The 19,605-nt window shown below is 42.8% G+C and overlaps 1 protein-coding gene across 2 annotated transcripts in view; it reads left to right on the top strand.

The window, feature by feature from the left end:
* The window catches only part of EGFLAM (EGF like, fibronectin type III and laminin G domains), a 170,377-nt gene that overhangs the window by 74,141 nt on the left and 76,631 nt on the right, over positions 1 to 19,605 (top strand). The window contains exon 7 of one of the 2 annotated variants that reach the window (XM_019930125.3): positions 10,680 to 10,846. The exons of the other annotated variant lie outside the window; for it this stretch is intronic. Within the exon in view, the coding sequence (XP_019785684.1) occupies positions 10,680 to 10,846 (167 nt within the window). The remainder of the gene's footprint in view (positions 1 to 10,679; positions 10,847 to 19,605) is intronic. 2 annotated transcript variants of the gene reach the window in all.

Consider the following 19,605-nt stretch of genomic DNA (forward strand, 5'->3'; position numbering starts at 1 on the left):
ACTGTGATTACTTAGTGCTTTTGGACTGCCTCTGCAATTCATTTTAGTATAGAGCAAATCCTGCATAACACCAAGTCTGTAAAATTGAGAGAGACCTGGAGGCCTTTCTGAGCACGAGGTTTTCTTTCACTCCTGTCGTATTTACCCTGGATAACTATGGGATCTTAAAGCAGGGTGCTTAACCTGCAGTCTGTGGATCCCCAAGGGGCTCATGGATGGAAGGCAAGGGGTCCCTGAACTTCGGTTGGACAAAAATTACGCTCTTAGTTTTACTGACTGAAATGTAATGTTTTCTTCAAATATGAATGTAATCAACAAACTGCAGTGGCATTAGCAATTCCTGTGACTTTGTCACTATTAGAATCACAGATATGTTCTTATCCCATTACAATTGTTGCACATATCTCAAAATACCAGTTATGGTTATCACTACTATGAAATTATTAAATCCATTGCTAAGTATTGTTATTTAATGTGTTAATGAAGAAGTATGTATATTAATATATCATAATTTTTTATTGTTTTCATAATTGTTTCTAGTATAACTGGTTTCCTTTGTGATCCTGTGCATTTTATGCATTTAAAAATATTATTCCAAGAAGGGATTCACAGATTTCCGCAGACTGTCAAAGTAGCACAAACAAGGTTAAAGACTGTGGTCTTAAACAGTTTTTTTTTTTTTTTTTTTTTTTTTTTGGCTGTGTTGGGTCTTCATTGCTGCACGCACGCTTTCTCTAGTTGTGGCAAGCAGGGCCTACTCTTCATTGCGGTGCGCAGGCTTCTCATTGTGGTGGCTTCTCTTGTTGTGGAGCACTGGCTCTAGGCGTGTGGGCTTCAGTAGTTGTGGCACGTGGGCTCAGTAGTTGTGGCGCACGGGCTTATTTGCTCTGCAGCATGTGGGATCTTCCCGGACCAGGGCTCGAACCCTTGTCCCCTGCATTGGCAGGTGGATTCTTAACCACTGTGCCACCAGGGAAGTCCAAGACTGTTGTCTTAGACCAGGGGTTGGCAAATTTTTCTGCAGGGTCAAGTAGTAAATATTTTACGCTTCGCCAGCTATGTGGTCTTTTTCTCAACTATTGAGCTCTGCCATTGTAGCAGGAAAGCAGCCTAGACAATACCTAAACAAACAGTTGTGGTTGTGTTTCAATAAAACTTTATTTACAAAAACTGGCAGGCAGCTGAAGTTTGCTACCCGCTCGTTTAGGGCATTGTGTTATTGCTAACGTCTAAGTCTGGAGATATTTGAATTCAGCTCAATTCACCCTTTACTGGATACTTACTATGTGCATGCATTCATCCAAACATGTACGTATTGAGTATCTTCCATGTGCAAAGCATGTGCAAGAGATTTCGGGGTGAATCAGCTATTGCCTCTGCTCGGACAGTCCAGTGGGGAATGCAGGTGAGCAGAGTCCAGAGCTGTGAGTGTTGCGGGCAGGGGTGGGGGCCAGGGGCCTAGAGGAACACAGCCTTGACCCAGTTTTGAAGGAATCTGGGAAGGCTTCTTACAGGAACTAAGGAGGACATATCAGCAATAACCAGGCACAAGGGGAGGGAGGAAGCAGTGTGAAAAGGCTCAGGCCAGAAGAAGCTGCTCAAGCAGTGGCTTGGAGGCAAAAAGGAGGTGTTCTTGGACTTGCTTAGAAGCCTGGAGCTCTGTGTAGTGAGAGATAAGGTTGGGTAGGTAAGCAAGGTTTGGAGCAGGAAAGCCTTTATAAAGGATCTCCTTTTGTCCTGACAGGAATAGGGAGCTATGGGAAGGGTTAAGCAGAAAAGGAATTGATAGTATTTGCATTTTGAAAGATCATGCAGACATTCCAAGGAGCATGGAAATGAATAAGACAATCAGCATGTTAATGCGCTCACAGCCTAGTAGGGAAGACAGAAATATACAATTCCATTAGAAGGTGGTATATTCAGTGTAATGGTAGAATCAGATTTAAGCGGTAGGAGGACCCAGAGAAGAATCTTTTCAATTCTGTGTCTGAAATGATGCTTAGAAGGAATAACATGAAGGAAAATATTGAAGGAAGGAGCCTCCAAATAATCCAAGGTCCTCCAGAAAACATTAAACCATGGAATGCTAGGTCCCATACCGAGGGAGGGAGGACGCACATATCTCTGGTTGTACTGTAATTAGGCTTTTGGTCCCCTCCATCTCAGGCCTATAGAGTGGCCTCCACTGTCAAGGCCATTGGGATGTTCTGTGGATCCCCAAGAGGGCTGTTTTCTGCTCCAACGAGTTCCTCTCTCAGAAGTATTTTCTTAGCCGGATTTAACCATTCCTAGCCCAGTTTCCTAGTTCATGTCTGTAACGTGCTTGAATATCACTCCCCACCTCAGCTTGAACTTTCTAGAGAAGGGGTTCTCAGCCCGTGGGCTCATTAGAAGGTAAAGAAATCTGCTGAGGGGGTCCTGACCAACAGGTGTTCAAAAGTAAAATGAAACAGAAAAGAAAGTATCAGAAGGCATCACACGTAATAAAAATAAGAATTATTTCGTGAAACTCGTGTTTCAGCTATGTGTGCGTATTTGTGGTGTGTACCGGGTCACAGTGTTCGACGTATGTCTTATCGTGGCTCATTCACAAATGTTGAAACACAGTGCTCTAGAGAGTGATGTATCTAGAGCATACTTGGAGTTTCACAGGCTGCATTTCCACTTTATGAACATTTGTCTGTAAGTCATACATTTGTCTTCATGGCTGAAAAAATCTGTTTTCTTTATTCTTGGAGTTCTAGAGTTGGAAGCACCCTCTAAGGTATTCTAGAAGGAAAACCTCTTGTCCAGTGTTTTTCAAATTATGGGTCACAACACTTCAGTGGGTGGTGAAATCAACTTAGTGGGTTCTTATCAGAATTTTTAAAAAAAGAAGAAAAGAAAGGAAAAGAAGAGGAAATAGCAAAGGGAATAACGTAGTATGGATAAGTATTTTTTCTTGAAACTTTTCTTTCAGTTTTGTACTCACATGTGAGCCATATACGTATAGTATACATATATGAATAGGTATATTGGGTTGCTATACAAAAATGTATTTCCTACTGTGAGTTGAGTGAAGTCCAACCTTCTTACTGTGTTCAGGAAGTAGCTGGTTACATTTCTGATGGATGGCTACCCAACCTCTGCTTCAAGACAGCTGCTGATGCAGAGCTCAGCCCTTTCGTGCAGTTGGCTTTGTTGTCAACCATTCCTAATTACCATCAAAGGGTCTTCTTTATAACGCACTGCCATTGGCTTCCCTGTAAGGAGCCATTGGGCCTCCTAGTCCGATATGGAAAACACAGAAGGCATCGTCCCCATCTTCATTTGACTGTCTATCTCCTATCTAACGACACTGGCATATGTTCACTATATCCTCTCTACCCCAAGCCAATCCATACCAGCCCTTTGAACTCTGCCTCAAGTGGAGATGGGTCTAGAGCACTTCTGCCAAGTGATCAACCTAGAAAACCACTTTTTCCTAGGATATGGACACTAGGCCTTTTCCACAGCAGGTAGTCCAGAGGATTCATATTGAGTTTGTGATCAATGCCCCCTGCCTTCCCCATAGATCTTTGCCACACCAGGTTTTCTCTGCTTTATTTCTATGCCATCGGCTTTTTAAAAAACCTAATATAAGATTTTACATTTATCATTTGAGTTGGCTTTGCCCTTGTGTTTCTGCACACGGAGGTCATTTTGACTTTTTATTCTGTCATGAATGTCTTGTGAGGTCACGTCCCAAGCAACTATTTGCATTTCCTAAAGTTCTTCTTTTTCAGATAGTTTGTTAGTGTATATAAATGGAACTGACTTTTGTATTTTTTTTGTATCTTGCAACTTTATTGAATTTGTTCATTAGTTCTAACAGTTTTGGGGTGGCGTGTTTAAGGTTTTCTATATGTGATACCATGTCATCTGCAAACACAGACAATTTAAGTTCCTCCTTTCCAATTTGGATGGTGTTTATTTCCTTTTCTTGTGTAATTGCCCTGGCCAGGACTTCTAGTAGTAGGTTTCTTAGAAGTGGTCAGAGTGGGCACATTTGTTTACCCTTGTTCCTGATATTAGAAGAAAATTTTTCAGCTTTTCACTGTTGAGTGCTAGCTGTGGGCTCGTCATATATGGCCTTTATTATGTTGAGGTAAATTCCTTCTATACCTAATTTGTTGAGAGTTTTTATCATGAAGGGATGTGGAATTCTGTCAAATGCTTTTTCTGCATTTATTGAGACGGTCCTCTGGTTTTTTTCTTTCATTTTGTTAATGTGGTGTATCAGATTTATCGATTTGACTATGTTGCATCCCAGGGATAAATTCCACCTGATCACGTAAGATCATTTTAATGTGCTGTTGAATTTGGTTTGCTAGTATTTTTTCTATTTCTGTGAAAAATGCCATTGGAATTTTAATAGGGATTGCATTGAATATGTAGATTGCTTTGGGTAATATGGACATTTTAACCACACCTCGAAGGTATCACCTACAATTTCTACTTACAGTTTTTTCAAGTTAAAAATCTAAAGTCACTTGCAAAGTTATCTGACTACAAACTCATTCTAGAATTTTATAATCTTCTTTTCACTCTTTTACAGTTGGCTTGCTTTCACTTAGTTCAAAGGCAATTATGTTTTAGTGGTTCAGCTTTACCAAGTCTTTCAAAACCATTAAACATAGCTATCACTTATATTTTTTACTCATATTCACTAGTTTATATAATATGGCATTAAATAACATAATTACAATAACAAACATGAAAGTCATAAATAAATTTAGAAATAAACACAATGGACTCTTGATAAGCCAACAGCTGAATTAGTAGGAACTAATGAGGATCATTGGTTAATCTAACAAACTGGTAGAGGCTGACAAGGAAAGCTTTGACTGTGTGATATGCAGAGGTACTGTATATTCATTTACCTACTTACTTATGGCTAATGTTTTTATATATTATACCCATCTTTTATATAGGTTAATTGATCATTCATGTTAGGAACCCATATTATTTATGCTCTTTGGATATTCCACACTATATTTTACATGTAGTTGGTGCTTAATTTATCCACATTCATACATAGAGCTAATGCTGCACTCATCTCTTCTCCACCCAGAGATGCCCTATTCCTCTTCAGTTATCACAACTCAAATATATTTGAAATCTAGCTTAAATTCTTCCTGGTCTCATATACGTTCCCCAGGATGCCAGTTCACATTGACCTGTTCAGATATGGCTCTTGAAATATGCAACTTTGCACTGGCTTCCTAATGGTCCTTAGATATATTATCTGCCAATTAGATTATAAATTCCCTGAGAATGGAATTGTGTTTATAGTTCCTTAGAGCCTCCCAGAATATAACTTCTGTGATGGATTCATGGTTGAAATCATTAATCACTTGCCAACTGAATAGCCCAAGGCAGTCACCTACTGGGTTTGATGGTACCAAGAAAAATGATTGTCCACTAAGGGTGAACTTGGCCATAGTTGAGGTGATCAAAATGCCACAAGAAAGGGAAGAAAACAGAAAAATATACCACCCTGTGGTATTATGACTTTGGATAAATTATTTTCCTTCAGTGTCCACGTGGGTAGAATGAGAGAATGGACTAGACAGTGACTCTAAAAGTTTTGGGATCATGATTATCTTTGAGAATCTGATAAGAAGCTGAGGACGCTTTTCTTAGGAAAATGAAGTTCACACATAGAATCTTGCACGTAATTTCTGAGAGCCCTCAGACACTTGGACCAAACAATCTCTAAGACTCCTGATAACCAGGCTGGATGCTAATACTGCCAGTGGTAATGCTTCCTCCCACCAAAATGAACCAGTGGGTGTTTTGATTACTTGAATCAGCTAACTGGGTTTTGAACAGTCACTGCTGACCGAATTGTATCTGTCCCACCTGAAGTCCCCCACCCAACCACCTTCCAAAGGTGTCCTACTGACCTTCTGAGATATAGGATGCACAACCCAACCCTATCCCACTACTTGGAAACGTTTTTAAGAGCCTGCCCTACCGGTGGCTGCCCGTCTTTACCTGGGACGGCTGCACTTTCTTAGGCTGCTTCTTCCCCTCTAGGCTTTTCCTGGTTGGGGAAATTGGGAGGCTAGTGTTGCTATGGTGATTTGACTGGCAACTTTGTAGTTAGGATGATTTTCTTTAGTGAAAAAAGATAAAGTTATTGTTTGAGGCTGAACTAAGACAATGCTTTTGCCTGATTATCTCTCTCTCAACCTTGCCTTTGCACTTTTGTACCTCAAGAGACTCTAAAAACATTTAAATGCAAAACCCATGACAAAATCAGGGGCAAAATGTTAAAGGTTTTGGACTGGTATTCAATCTACATGAGCTTTCCTCTCTCACTGTATATAATGTAATTAAATGTTAATGATGTCAATCTCTTATTCGCTGAAAGCTTTCTTTCTTGCATTAAATGAGCAAATAGAAAATAATCTCTTTTTTTGTGGGGGATGGGAAGCTGTAATTTTTTACATGAAAATTGTTGCAGATATTTGCAGGTAGCCCTGGGTAGACAGTGGCACATTCTGAGAGCAGTGACAGGTCCTTTCCTCTATAAATGCCACAAGAGAAACTTAGCAAAGGATAACAGGAGAGTTTTATCTACAGATCATATCTTTCCTGACTTTACTGTTAGGCATCCCTGTGGCTTTCCTCTGTGAAGTGATTTTGTTCTAATTTCAGTTTGTAAATGTGTTTCCTTCCACTCACGAGGTTTTCTCTTTGATGACAAAGTTAGTTTACATGAGAAATCCATCTTTAGGGAAAGGATACCGAGAAAGAGAAAGGAGCCCTACATCCTACAGTGGACATGCTTGTGACCTCTGCTTCTCCAAACACATGAATTCTTGTGAGATATGGGCCCCATAAACTCCTCATCAGCACGGTGAGCCCAAGGAAGCATCTTTTGCTGGGCTTAAGGACTCCATCTAGCTTTCAACAATTCTTGCTAATGAAAAACTAGAAGAGCACATATTAGAGAAATCTGTGTACCATCCAGGCATCTCCTTTTAACAAAATGAGTCTTTACCTCCTTGCCTATTAAGTTGTTCGTAAAGGGCAAACATCAATATTTTTTGCTTCCTGCCTTCCTCTAAATATCTGTGAGCAGAGGGGTTTAACAATAGAAGAGCGGAGAGGTTGGTTGGGGAGCAAACTGAAAGATGGAGAATCTCCCAATCCCTATCACCCCAATTTTTCATTCAGCATCAAGGATCTTCTTAATCTGATCTTCCCCCATCAACCCAAGTTGGTCTCACCATTTATCAGCTGTGTGACCTCAGGCAAGTTACTTACCCATTCTGTGCCTTAATTTCCTCTTCAAAGAAATGGGGGGGGTGTTTAATATTAGTATCTACTGTATAGAGTAATTGTGAGAAGTAAATGAGTTAAACTATTAGAACAATGCTTGATACGCATTGAAGAACATGATAAATGATAGCTATTATTAGTTATTAACAAAACCTCTCCACTCCAGTTAGGCCATTTGCCTAACTGGAGGCCATTGTCCCCCAGCCACGCACAAACATTCCTAAACTTCATTTTGTAGTTCTTATTACCTGGAAAGCTCTCCTTTCTCCCTCCAACTAGGAAGTCCATATAGAACAGCACTGGCCAATAGTAAATGCAAGCCTCTATGAAATTTTAAGTTTTTTGATAGGGGTATTTAAAGGGTAGTAAGAAACAAGTGAAATTAATTTCAATAAGAAGTATTTTTAACTCACTGAATCCAACATATCATCATTTCAACATGTAATCAATATAAATATTAATATTTTACACTTAAAAAAAATCCGTCGTACACTTTACACTCACAGCACATCCCAACTCAGACAAGCCGCATTTCAAGTACTGACTAGCCACGTGCGCTAGTGCTGCTGCATTGCAGCTCATGGGTGTAGAGTGAGCAGGTGGCCAGGGGTTGGCTGCCAGCTCTGTGAGGTGGGTACATCCCTCACATAATGGCTAATCCATGCTGAGCGTGTACAGTGTGATGCTGGTACCGAACCAAACTTGGGTCTGCTTGCCTGAGCGCAGGAAAGCCGACCTCCTGACACCGGGTTGTGGTGGAGGAAAGTGCAGCGTTCATTGCGGGGCACCAAGCATGGAGTCCAGGTAGCTAGTGCTTAAAAGATCCGAACTCCCCGAAGGCTTTCAGGGAGAGGTTTTTAAAGGCATAAGGGAAGGGGATTGTGGGTGTGTGATCAGCTCATGGACACTCCTCTGATTGGTTGGTGGTGAGATAATCGTGAGTCAATATCATGAACCTTCTGGTTCCAACCAGAACCATGTGTCTCTGAGCAGCAGACAGTTAACTTCTTCCACCTGGTGGGTGTTTCAGTTTCTGCAAAACAGCTCAAAAGATGTGGCTCAGAATATTATCTATAGCCCTTGAGGAGGCACTAAAGGTCCTTGACTTTGTTGAATGGCTAAACTATTATTATTTTGTCTTGTTTGACGTTATTTTTTCCTTTCTGCACTTTCTCATTTTTCTGATTAAATTTATTCTTTGACTAAAGTTTTTCTACAGGCAAAAGGCAGGCTGAGGACATTGGGAAGAGGGGGCTCCTGTTCTGGGAGGGCCCCATAGGGTCCTGCTCAGTTACATTGCCAGGCACTGTGCTGGGATACAGAACTGATTTCTCCTTTATGACAGCCCTCTTAAGTAGGTACTTTTATCACCCCATTTTACGGATGAGAAACTAAGACTTAAAGAGGTGAAATAGCAGCTAGTGAGCAATAGAGGCAGGATTTGAACAGCTCAGCCCAGATCCAGAGTTTGTTCTCTTACCCCCTGTATGCTGTCCCCCAGATGGAAGCTGGACTTTTTTTTTTTTTTTAATCCTTTTATTATTCTTTTTTAACAAACGGCCCCAGGGATAGGGGCCAGGGGAGGGGGGAGGAGGGGAAGCAAGGGCCCAGCCCCACAACCCTTCCCCACCCACCCCTTTCCCCCTTATATATTTATAATCTCTATACAAGCCCCAGGAGGTGGGGACAAAGGGCGCTCCCTCAGCGGGGTGGGGGCAATCCAGGCTCCTGTGCCCTTCGGGACGGCCCTTCTCGAGAAGGTGGTCCCGTCCGCTCCCAGGGCTTCGGCGTCCAGCGCAGGGCATCCGGTGGGGAGGCCTGCTGGTAGAGGTCGATGCGCTGGCTGCGGAAGACTCCACTGTAGGTGGAAGGTGGGACCTTGAGGTGGGAATTGAGGCCAGAGAAAGACCTTCCAGCTGGAGGAGTACGTGATGACCCAGGTCCCCCACGGTTGCTGTTCAGTTTTCGATAATCCTGGAATGGCTTTAGTTCTACTGGGTGCAGCTCTGCTCGCCCCAAGCTAGGGCCGAAGGGCCTGGCAGGTGAAGGCAGCGCCCGCATAGCAGGAGCAGGCGGGGGCCGCACATCCAGGCTGGGGGGCCGCAGAGCAGGGCCCACAGGTAACAGAGAAAGGGGGGGGTCAGGCAGGAGGTGGCGCTGGTGGCAGGGAGCCGCAGTTCACCACAGGCAGCTGTGAATCCACCGTGGGGGGAAGCATCTGCTGGGAAGGGGCCCCGTAGGGGAGGAAGCCACTTTGGCCGCCAGGTTGCAGAGGAGAATAAAGATCTGAAGGGGATGGCAGATCCTGTCGCACCTGCAGCAAGGGTAGGTCTGGCAAAGGGCTGGGGCAGAAAGCTGGAGGGTGGAGGAAGGAAGGTGGAAGGTAGAGAACTCCTCCAGCTGGCAACTCCCCCAGCTCTGTTGCTTGCAGTGTGGAGAAATCCAGAAATTGGCCCTTGACAGCTACCCCAGAGGGCAGTGCCGAGGGGTTGTGATCTGCAAGGGTGCAATGAGGGTGTCCCTGGGCAGAAACCTCCGTCGTTGGGGTATAGCTGAGAGGCTGTGGCTCCCCCTGAAACCTGAGAAATGGGAGGCCCGGGGCTGCCATAGAAGACCTCAGGGTACAAGCATTGGCCTGATGAGCTGGTCTCTGGGCCACAGTGCCCGGAACCCAGGTGCTTGCATTGTGGCTCAGCTGAGGCAGAAACACTGGGGAACAGCTCTCAGTCTCGGGTGATGGGAATGGCCTCAGTGACTGATCCCATTAGCTCCTTCTCTGCTTTTAAACTGTCTCCCACCACTAGGCACAAGTCCGAGTCCATGTGAACATTCGGCAAGTTGGCACACTTGTAGTTTTGTGAAGAGTAAGAATGGCCGTGCTACAGAATCTTGTGGGGTTTTCCCATGGCAGTTCACGCAATTAGTCACCCTAGAACATTTATATTTGTTTATTTTGTGAACAGATTGTGCATAGATGGAATCTGTGCTCTCCTGACCCCTGGGAATGGGAACTATCAGGGGAAGGCTTGTTTACGAAACATCTGGAAGGCAGAGTCCCTCAAACCGAATTCCTACGTGGGGATCTTTTTACCACAGTCAAGGCCATGCAAGGAAAAGCGGGTGATCTTTAAACAGTGCTTAAAACTGGCCCTAAAAAGGATCTACTTTCTTTTATTGGCAAGGGCTTAAAAATCATGACCTGGCATTTCAAATCCAGATCACTTTTAGATGGGAAATGTTCACTCATTTTGATAAGTCTTGCTTGCAGAATTCAAACGCTGTTAGCTTACATAGCCAGCAAGCTTTCCTTCCCTCTGCTGTAACTGAACTACTGCTTCTCATTCTGTTTTGTTTTTTAATCAACAAAGGCCAGATTTTGACAAGAGTTGGACCTTAATCCAAGAGCAGCTCCAGATGGATTCCATGGTCATCAAGGGCCTCGATCCGGACACCAGCTACCAGTTTGCCGTGAGGGCCGTGAACCCCCACGGTCTCAGCCCCCGTAGTCAGCCCAGTGACACCATCCGAACCGCCCGTGAGTACTGCGGTCCTTCTGAAGGACAGACAGAAGTAGCTGCGTGGCTGGGATTGCCTCCTGAGGACCCACTTGACGGGGTTGCTTAGCGCCCCGCAAAAGGGCAGTCTGGAAGGGGGTGTCCTCAGCCTTTCCTGCTGTGCTTTTCCCAGGTCTTTGGAAGTTAGAGGCCCTCCACAGGGCCAGGCTGCTTCTTTCTTTGTACAGGAGGTCAGCAGAAGGCTTATTTTTGCATTATCCTTAGGGAGTTTGAGGTCAGTTTTCTTTCATGGGTACAAAACAGATCACATACCAAGGTGATGTGCAGCCCCTGCCCCTTTCCATCTTTTGGACAAAATGGGTTCAGCTTAGCATCACAGGAGAAAAAATGCTGCTCCCAGACCCTTCAGGGTTATTCTTCACTGGCAAATCAAGGACGCTAAAGTAAAATCAGCCCCTCTGAAGGATGGTGAAGGAGAATCCAAGTTGCTAACATGCCGATGTGTAGCTGGGGGTCTGTAGCATAGGCTCTGTCATAGTGCCTCTCTGGGGGCCTTGGGGAAGCTTGGGCCAGTTCGTCAAACCATCTGGAATTTTGTGAAAAGTCAGATTCAGATTGTGGTCTGGGGTTTCAGAAGCTCGCACACGATTCAAGAACTATATTTCGATTGCTTACTCCACCTTGCCAATCTGGCTTAGAAACCTTTGTCGTTTGGAAGCGGGAGGTACGTGGACACAAACCTAGAACCCAGTGTCGTGGGGAGATCTCAGAACTGAACTGTTGACACTTCTTTTGTTTGAAAACTGTAATCTTTTCAATTTTGCCAGTAAATTCCTCCAGATTCTTGTGTCTGAAGAGCCCCATTACCATCCCTGGGTCTCTTCAGCCAGGAAAGGAGCTCTCAGAAAAGAAGCCTAGTTAGCACTGCCAGAGGCTTGCCTTGGCCAGCACAGAGCCCTGCGTTCATTCCTTAGCTGGTCCTTCTAAACTCCTCCCCTCTGCTTCACAGCAGCCCTACAGCTGACTTCCCTGCCCACCTGCTCTTTCCAGGGGTGGAGATTCACCAAGTTCCCTAAGTCCTAGGAATTTTGGCTCTTCTAAAACCAGCCCTTACCCTAACCTTGAATGTTAGGATTCCATCCTTCAAATTGAATTGTTGCGGAATATGGGGATGTAGTGAGTCCACACCACCACCACCGCCCCCACACACACACACCTACATACACAGTAACTACCATCACCCAACAATTGTTTCACTGCTCTTCTTTAGAATTTAGAAGCTACAACTCCCCATTCATGTGGCAAGGGATGAAGCTCCTTCTTTCTAGAAGAAATGTTAACAATTTTATTTCAAATCAAAGGAGGGCCACCTTCCACTCTTGCTGGATGAGATCTACTCTGTAATCTTTGGTTAAGCTTTGTGATGCGTGGCCAAAAAATGGGGCAACAGTAGCTGAGGCAGGCCTCAGGATCTGACTGTGTTTTGAAACACGTTAGTTTGTCTTTTTGTATTATAAACCGAGCAGGCACTCTGTGCTGTGTGCCTACCCACCCTTCCCCAACACTGAACTCCTCCGCTCCCATTTTGTGAGCTGCCCCATGTTCACTTCTTTCCCTCTATCCCCTAGTATCTCCTTCTCCACAGAGGCAAGAAAGTGCAAAAAGGATGAGCTCTAACACCTCAGCCGGCCCTGGACGTAGATGTGGAGACTGGAGTCAGGGGAGGGGGCGTGGAGGGGCATCTCTTGAACTTTTTCTTTTTAAACTGAAACACTAGTGTGGTCTTGGAGTTTCTGAGAATTATTTCCCCTTTGGTAGATGCCAGCTCTGTGAATTAAGTGGGATAAGGTATGTGAAAGTGCTTTTCAGATATGTAACATGTTGTTCCAGTTGGTCTCCTTTGTGAAGTAAAATTTATCCTTTCAAAGTAATTGTGTGCAGGGGATGTGGCTGATTCACTGAAAACCCTCAATTATGAAATATTCTTAAATAAGTCAGATTTAACTGTTTATATATATATGGTTACTCAAATCAGGGTAACAGAAATAGAATTTATTAGATAGCCTGTTTCGTGAATATATAAGAATGTGCTGTCATTGGCATTTCCATTGTGATTTTTTTGGCCATGATCATTTCTAATGTTTTAGAAAAACCTGCATTCTGGCAAATTCACACTTCTTATTCTGCTCTTTGTCTAGACTATTATTCTACCTCCAAAACCCACTTTTCCATATATAAAAATGCCTAATTACCAAATAGCCCTTATTGGAATTATAATAAATTCTGAACATCAGAGCTACCGTTGGGAAAGGCTCCTACGAGCCGGCCGCATCTCGAGCACTTACCTGGGAAACCCCTGTGCCAGAGGAATTGTATCCCTTTTTTTAAAAAATAGATTTTTAAAAATTGAGTCTTTGAAAGATTACATATTTTCCCAAGAATAATCATTGTAAAGGTAGGATTTGAACTTGGGTTTGGCTGACTGCTAAACCACTTCCCTGAGTGAGGTTCAAATTAAAGAATGTTCTTCTTCTAGTGCGACATGGCATGAGAAAGGTAAGGTTCGCAGTTAAATAAAGTACAGGGGACAGTCCTTGTAGAATCTATGGACTAAGGAAGTTCTGACAGCACAGAACAAGAAAACCTGTAAGGTGTATTGCACCTACCAAAAGGTGAGTAAAACTTACTTACAGGTCTGAAATGCTACCAGCAAGCATCAGTGTAGCCCTGGTGGTTTACAGCTGGTAGCCCTTGTGACTGGTTAGACCCAAGCCAAGAAGTTGTGAAATATTTTGAACACTTCCTGAAGGAATTTGTGAGATGAGCATTTCTACATGTTGGGCTCCCCCTTTCTCCTAATTCCTACTCCTCGCAACCTCCGGGTCCTTCCTTCATGGATGTTTTGTGGGTTGATGCTCCCTGAACCGTGAACCTCAGGACAGTTGTCAAGTGCACTACCAAGGTGCAGCGGGCTCGATGGGAACCCTCGGATCGCACCCCAGACACTGCCGCTCGCTGAGCTCCTCCGTCACCTGTTTTAGACTTGCATCCACCTCCTTTCATAAAAAGTATAACACATCACCTCTAGTTACTCACAGAGCATTGGCTTCCCCTGGACCTATTAGCGCCCGACCCTGTTAGCAGACCTCGGGTGCTCTGTGTCTGTAGTTACTGAAAGCCAGGGCCCAGTGTTTTCCTTAATTGGTGCTCAGCCTGAGTGAGGAAGAGGGTTTTGATGGCTTCGCCGGGGAATTGTGAGGTGTGTTCAATGTCCACATCGTACCTCAGCTCCATAACCTTACAGGTAGAAAGGGAAGGAAAAATGAAGATGTTTTAGTGTCCAGATCCTCTGCTGAGAACTAGATCATTTCAGACCTTGACTAATAAAGACGCTACCCTGTATTGACTCCCATCCTCTCAGCAGAGATTTTCCACACATGTCAGCACCTCTTCTCTTCCTCTAAGGAAATACGAGAAAGACAAAGATCACGATTCCTCATTCTTTACCCCATTCTACTCTACTTTTTTTCTTCCAGAAAGAAATGCCAACAACATTATAATTTGCCTATTATTCCATGGCATTCTATTTTCCCTTAGTTGATCTTATAAATTAGCCAATCAGAACGGGACTGGTGGAGCCTCACGAACACAGGGGCACGTATGTGGCTTTGTAGTAAGACACGTATTCGCCCCGTCTGGTGGTCGCTTATCCTCTGGGATCCAAGCTTAGCTTGATCAAGAAGGATGGAACAAGTAATAAGGGATATGAATTGTAAATAATAGAAATGGCAGAAGTCATGTGTTTTCTTTCTTTTTCCCAAAAACAAATGAAATGAAATGAAAAATCACTCATATGTGTAACCCTCTCTAGGATTACATAACCTTCCCTGGGTATGGAACTTGGTCCTACACCCTAAAGCATTTAATTTCTCGTGTTCTAGCCTCATGATATAAGCAGAGAAAGAACCAGTAAGTTTTTCACTGAAGTGAAATTGGTATCCTCAGGGAAGTCCCCAGTAGAAGGTGTTCTTTTGTTCCCAGCAAAAGTCATTTTGCTCCTTTCTGCCTGAGGGCTTTTGTACCTGCTGTTTCCTCTACTTGGAACTCTCTCTCCCCAATCTTTCTATGTCCCTATGACCTCCCTCCCTTTCTTCTTTTATATCATAGCTCAGATGTCACTTCCCCAGACAGGCTCCCCTAAACTTCACACAGTGTCTCCTCAGCCCGTTCCCAGCTTTGCTATGGCCCTTGCACTGCCTGAAACTCTTTACTTATCTGTCTCCCCCCTTCAGTATAAGCTCCATACTGGAGTTGGATCGACCCATTCAAGGTTGTGTTCCTAACACCCTGTACAAAGTAGGCTCTCAATAAAATATTGATTGAGTGCATGAATGACTGAATGCGACTTCACAAGCCAAGAACCTGTGACTGCTTTGGTGGCTGGATAACTTTCTACTGCTACTGTCTGGGAAGTTTGAAGAGAAGATGTGAGGAGAAAGTTGGCCTAGAGACCCACCAGGTCAAAATTAGGTTTGCCCATTTGCAAGGTTTATAGGCAAAGTCGAGCTCCCAGAATTGCAATGAGACACAAGTAAGAACAAATTAGAGTGAAAGAGGGAGAGAAGAAGGAAGGAAGGAAGGAAGGAAGGAAGGAAGGAAAGGAGGAAGGGAGGGAAGGAGAAAGCAAACACAGGGAGTTTAAGTTCAAGGCAGTAAGGACGGAAAAGAGGCCTTTGAGAGAGATTTCAGTGATCAATAGAGTTCCATTTGCTAATAAGAGGTTGAGGAAGGGAAAGACATTTCCCAACTCTTTCGAATCAAGCCCTTATTTTACCACTGTGTTCTTTTTTTTAAAATTTTTCCATTATGAAGTATGATCATTTTTATAATTGAAAAGATGATGGATCTGAAGACTTAGGAAGCTGGTTAAGGATATTATTACACTGATACTTTCCATTTTCCTATTAGCAGTAAATTTTTGAAACCCTTATTTCGTTTTGAATTTTATTTTTTTTATACAGCAGGTCCTTATTAGTCATCAATTTTATACACATCAGTGTATACATGTCAATCCCAATTGCCCAATTCATCACACCACCACCACCACCCACAGCTGCTTTCCCCCTTGGTGTCCATAGGTTTGTTCTCTATATCTGTGTCTCAATTTCTGCCCTGCAAAACGGTTCATCTGTACCATTTTTCTAGGTTCCACATATATGCATTAATATATGATATTTGTTTTTCTCTTTCTGGCTTAATTCACTCTGTATGACAGTCTCTAGATCCATCCACATCTCTACAAATGATCCAATTTTGTTTCTTTTTATGGCTGAGGAATATTCCATTGTATATATGTACCACATCTTCTTTATCCATTCGTCTGTCGATGGGCATTTAGGTTGCTTCCATGACCTGGCTATTGTAAATAGTGCTGCAATGAACATTGGGGTGCATGTGTCTTTTTGAATTATGGTTTTCTCTGGGTATATGCCCAGTAGTGGGATTGCTGGATCATATGGTAGTTCTATTTTTAGTTTTTTAAGGAACCTTCATACTGTTCTCCGTAGTGGCTGTATCAATTTACATTCCCACCAACAGTGCAAGAGGATTCCCTTTTCTCCACACCCTCTCCAGCATCTGTTGTTTGTAGATTTTCTGATGATGCCCATTCTAACCAGTGTGAACTGATACCTCATTGTAGTTTTGATTTGCATTTCTCTAATAGTGATGTTGAGCAGCTTTTCATGTGCTTCTTGGCCATCTGTATGTCTTCTTTGGAGAAATGTCTATTTAGGTCTTCTGCCAATTTTTTGATTGGGTTGTTTGCTTTTTTAATATTGAGCTGCATGAGCTGTTTATATATTTTGGCGATGAATTCTTTGTCCATTGATTCATTTGCAAATATTTTCTCCCATTCTGAGGGTTTTCTTTTTGTCTTGTTTGTAGTTTCCTTTGCTTTGCAAAAGCTTTTACATTTCATTAGGTCCCATTTGTTTATTTTTGTTTTTATTTCCACTACTCTAGTAGGTGGATCAAAAAAGATCTTGCTGTGATTTATGTCAAAGAGTGTTCTTTCTATGTTTTCCTCTAAGAGTTTTATAGTGTCCAGGCTTACATTTAGGTCTCTAATCCATTTTGAGTTTATTTTTGTGTATGGTGTTAGGGAGTGTTCTAATTTCATTCTTTTACATGTAGCTGTCTAGTTTTCCCAGCACCACTTATTGAAGAGACTGTCTTGTCTCCATTGTAAATCTTTGCTTCCTTTGTCATAGATTAGTTGACCATAGGTTCATGGGTTTATCTCTGGGCTTTCTATCCTGTTCCATTGATCTATGTTTCTGTTTTTGTGCCAGTACCATATCGTCTTGATTACTGTAGCTTTGTAGTATAGTCTGAAGTCAGGGAGCCTGATTCCTCCAGCTCCGTATTTTTTCCCTGAAGACTGCTTTGACTCTTTGGGGTCTTTTGTGTTGCCATACAAATTTTAAGATTTTTTGTTCTAGTTCTGTAAAAAAAAAAAAATGCCATTGTTAATTTGATAGGGATTACAATGAATCTGTAGATTGCTTTGGGTAGTATAGTCATTTTCACAATGTTGATCCTTCCAATCCAAGAACATGGTATATCTCTCCTTCTGTTTGTATCATCTTTACTTTCTTTCATCAGTGTCTTATAGTTTTCTGCATACAGGTCTTTTGTCTCCCTAGGTAGGTTTATTCCTAGGTATTTTCTTCTTTTTGTTGCAATGGTAAATGTACTCCTGTGTTCTTTCTTGATCATTAGAATAAACTTTAACATTTCCATGCTAAGTTAGAGTACATTTTCCCTCTGGTCCTCATGAGTCTAATTATGGTCTCAGATCCTTAGAGATTGTGTAGGGAGGTGTGAGAGGTGTTTGGTTGGAGTTTGGTCTTTGACATACTCTTCTCCCCACAATCCATTTTCTTCAACAGTTTCTGAAACTTCCTCTTCTGCTGAGCTGAGACAACCCTCCTTGACCCCAATCAATCAAATTTCTACAATAAACCTGATTCCATGATGTTCTTTGCCTCCCCCACTACCCCATCCCCCTTTTCTTGTCTCTGCGGTCCTGCTTACTCAGACATTGCTCTGTTCAGCTGTTGTTGGGTGTGTATCTGTTTATGTCCTTTTGTCATACAAGTGTCCATGTGTGAATCTGACCTAGTTTTGCTCTGAGATTTGGACCCTTGTTTTAAATTGACTGCCTCTCCAGAGACTAGCTTGGCGTGGCTGGGTCTCCTGGTTTCTCATATATGTAGCCACAAAATAGATTTCCTTTATCCCCAGTCACTAGGAAGGGCCCCTATTTGGTGGCAGTGCCCTGAACTGCCTGCAGCTGTGAGCAGAGGGGAAGCAAGTGGGGGCAGAAGGCAGTGGCATCCCTAGGGGTGGGAGGAACATTCAGGCAGGGACTGGAAGTAGCTTCTTCCAAAATCCCCGTGACTTATCATCACCCTCCTGCAGCTTCCATACAACCTGCTGCCTCCTTTGGTCCATGTCTGTGGAAAGTCCTCGGCAACCCTTGAAACCTTCTTACTGCCCCCAAACACAGTACCTTTGGACAGGGCAGAATCTGGCAGCCATGGCTGCGCCTGGAGAGCTGTCTTCTTGGACAGACACAAAGGGATAATAACCTTGTTGTGAGACCTTCTTGGAAAGTCACTTAATCTCCCTGGGCCTCAGTATCCTCATCTCTAAAATGGGCACAGTAATGTCTGAGGCAGGTGATATTTTCTACTTCTCAAGATTATTTTGAGGAAAATACATGTGAAACAGAGATTATGATGTCAGTCCACTTATCAAGATGAAGGAGAGGTTGATACTCGTTTCCTCACATAGTTACTGAAGGATGGTATAATTGACCTGGGTGACCACCAGCTGGTCTATTGCTTTTTCTTTATGACTCTGTGCCCTGAGCTGTGCTCTTGGGACTTGAAGTCATTAGAATGTTAGATTTTAGGAACCAAGGGTCAGGAGCGAAAACTTCCCTGACAGAAGTGGAAGAACAGAAGAGACCACATGAGTTAAGTCAAGCAGAATCATTAGGATGGCTTTTGGTTGGTTGGTTGGTTAGTTTTAAAAGACTGCAGATTTAGAAGACATCAGAGAATTAAAACTGCTAGGCACAATGAACTACACTAACAATATAATTTCACGTCTCTCACCTCTCAAGCACATCCTGGATTCAGGCAAAGAGAAAAACAAAACCCTGCAGAGTTATAGTACTGTACCTCTAGTTTTTGTTTGTTTGATTTTAACCTTCCAAAAACTAGACTTTTACTTAGACAGGGTCAGCAGCTTTTTCTGCAAAGTGCAAGATAGTAAATATTTTGGGACTTTTGTGTCACCTTTGCTGTTGTAGCGTGAAAGCAGCCATAGACAATAAATAATGTGTGTGACTGTGTTCCAATAAAACTTTATCAATGGACACAAAAAGTTGCATTTCATATAATTTCTACGTGTCACAAAGGATGATTCCCTTTTTAACCTTTTTCAGCTATTTAAGAATATAAAAACCCTTCTTAACTTGTATACTGTGAAAAATGATTAAAGAAGACAATTTAGGTAATACAAACAAACTTAAACATTTCATGAAGTAAGCAGTGTCCATTCTCAAAGGACCAGAGGACTGCAAAATGAGGCAGGAGGCGGGAAGCTTTTATAGGATAAAGAATGAGGAACAAGGAAGAAAAAAGCAGAAAATGAAGAGAGAAGAAGGACATGAGTACAGAGCTCAGAGTTGCCTTGGCATCTGGAG

The sequence above is a fragment of the Tursiops truncatus genome, chromosome 3, assembly GCF_011762595.2.
Source record: "Tursiops truncatus isolate mTurTru1 chromosome 3, mTurTru1.mat.Y, whole genome shotgun sequence".
NCBI classification, from domain to species: Eukaryota; Metazoa; Chordata; class Mammalia; order Artiodactyla; family Delphinidae; genus Tursiops; species Tursiops truncatus.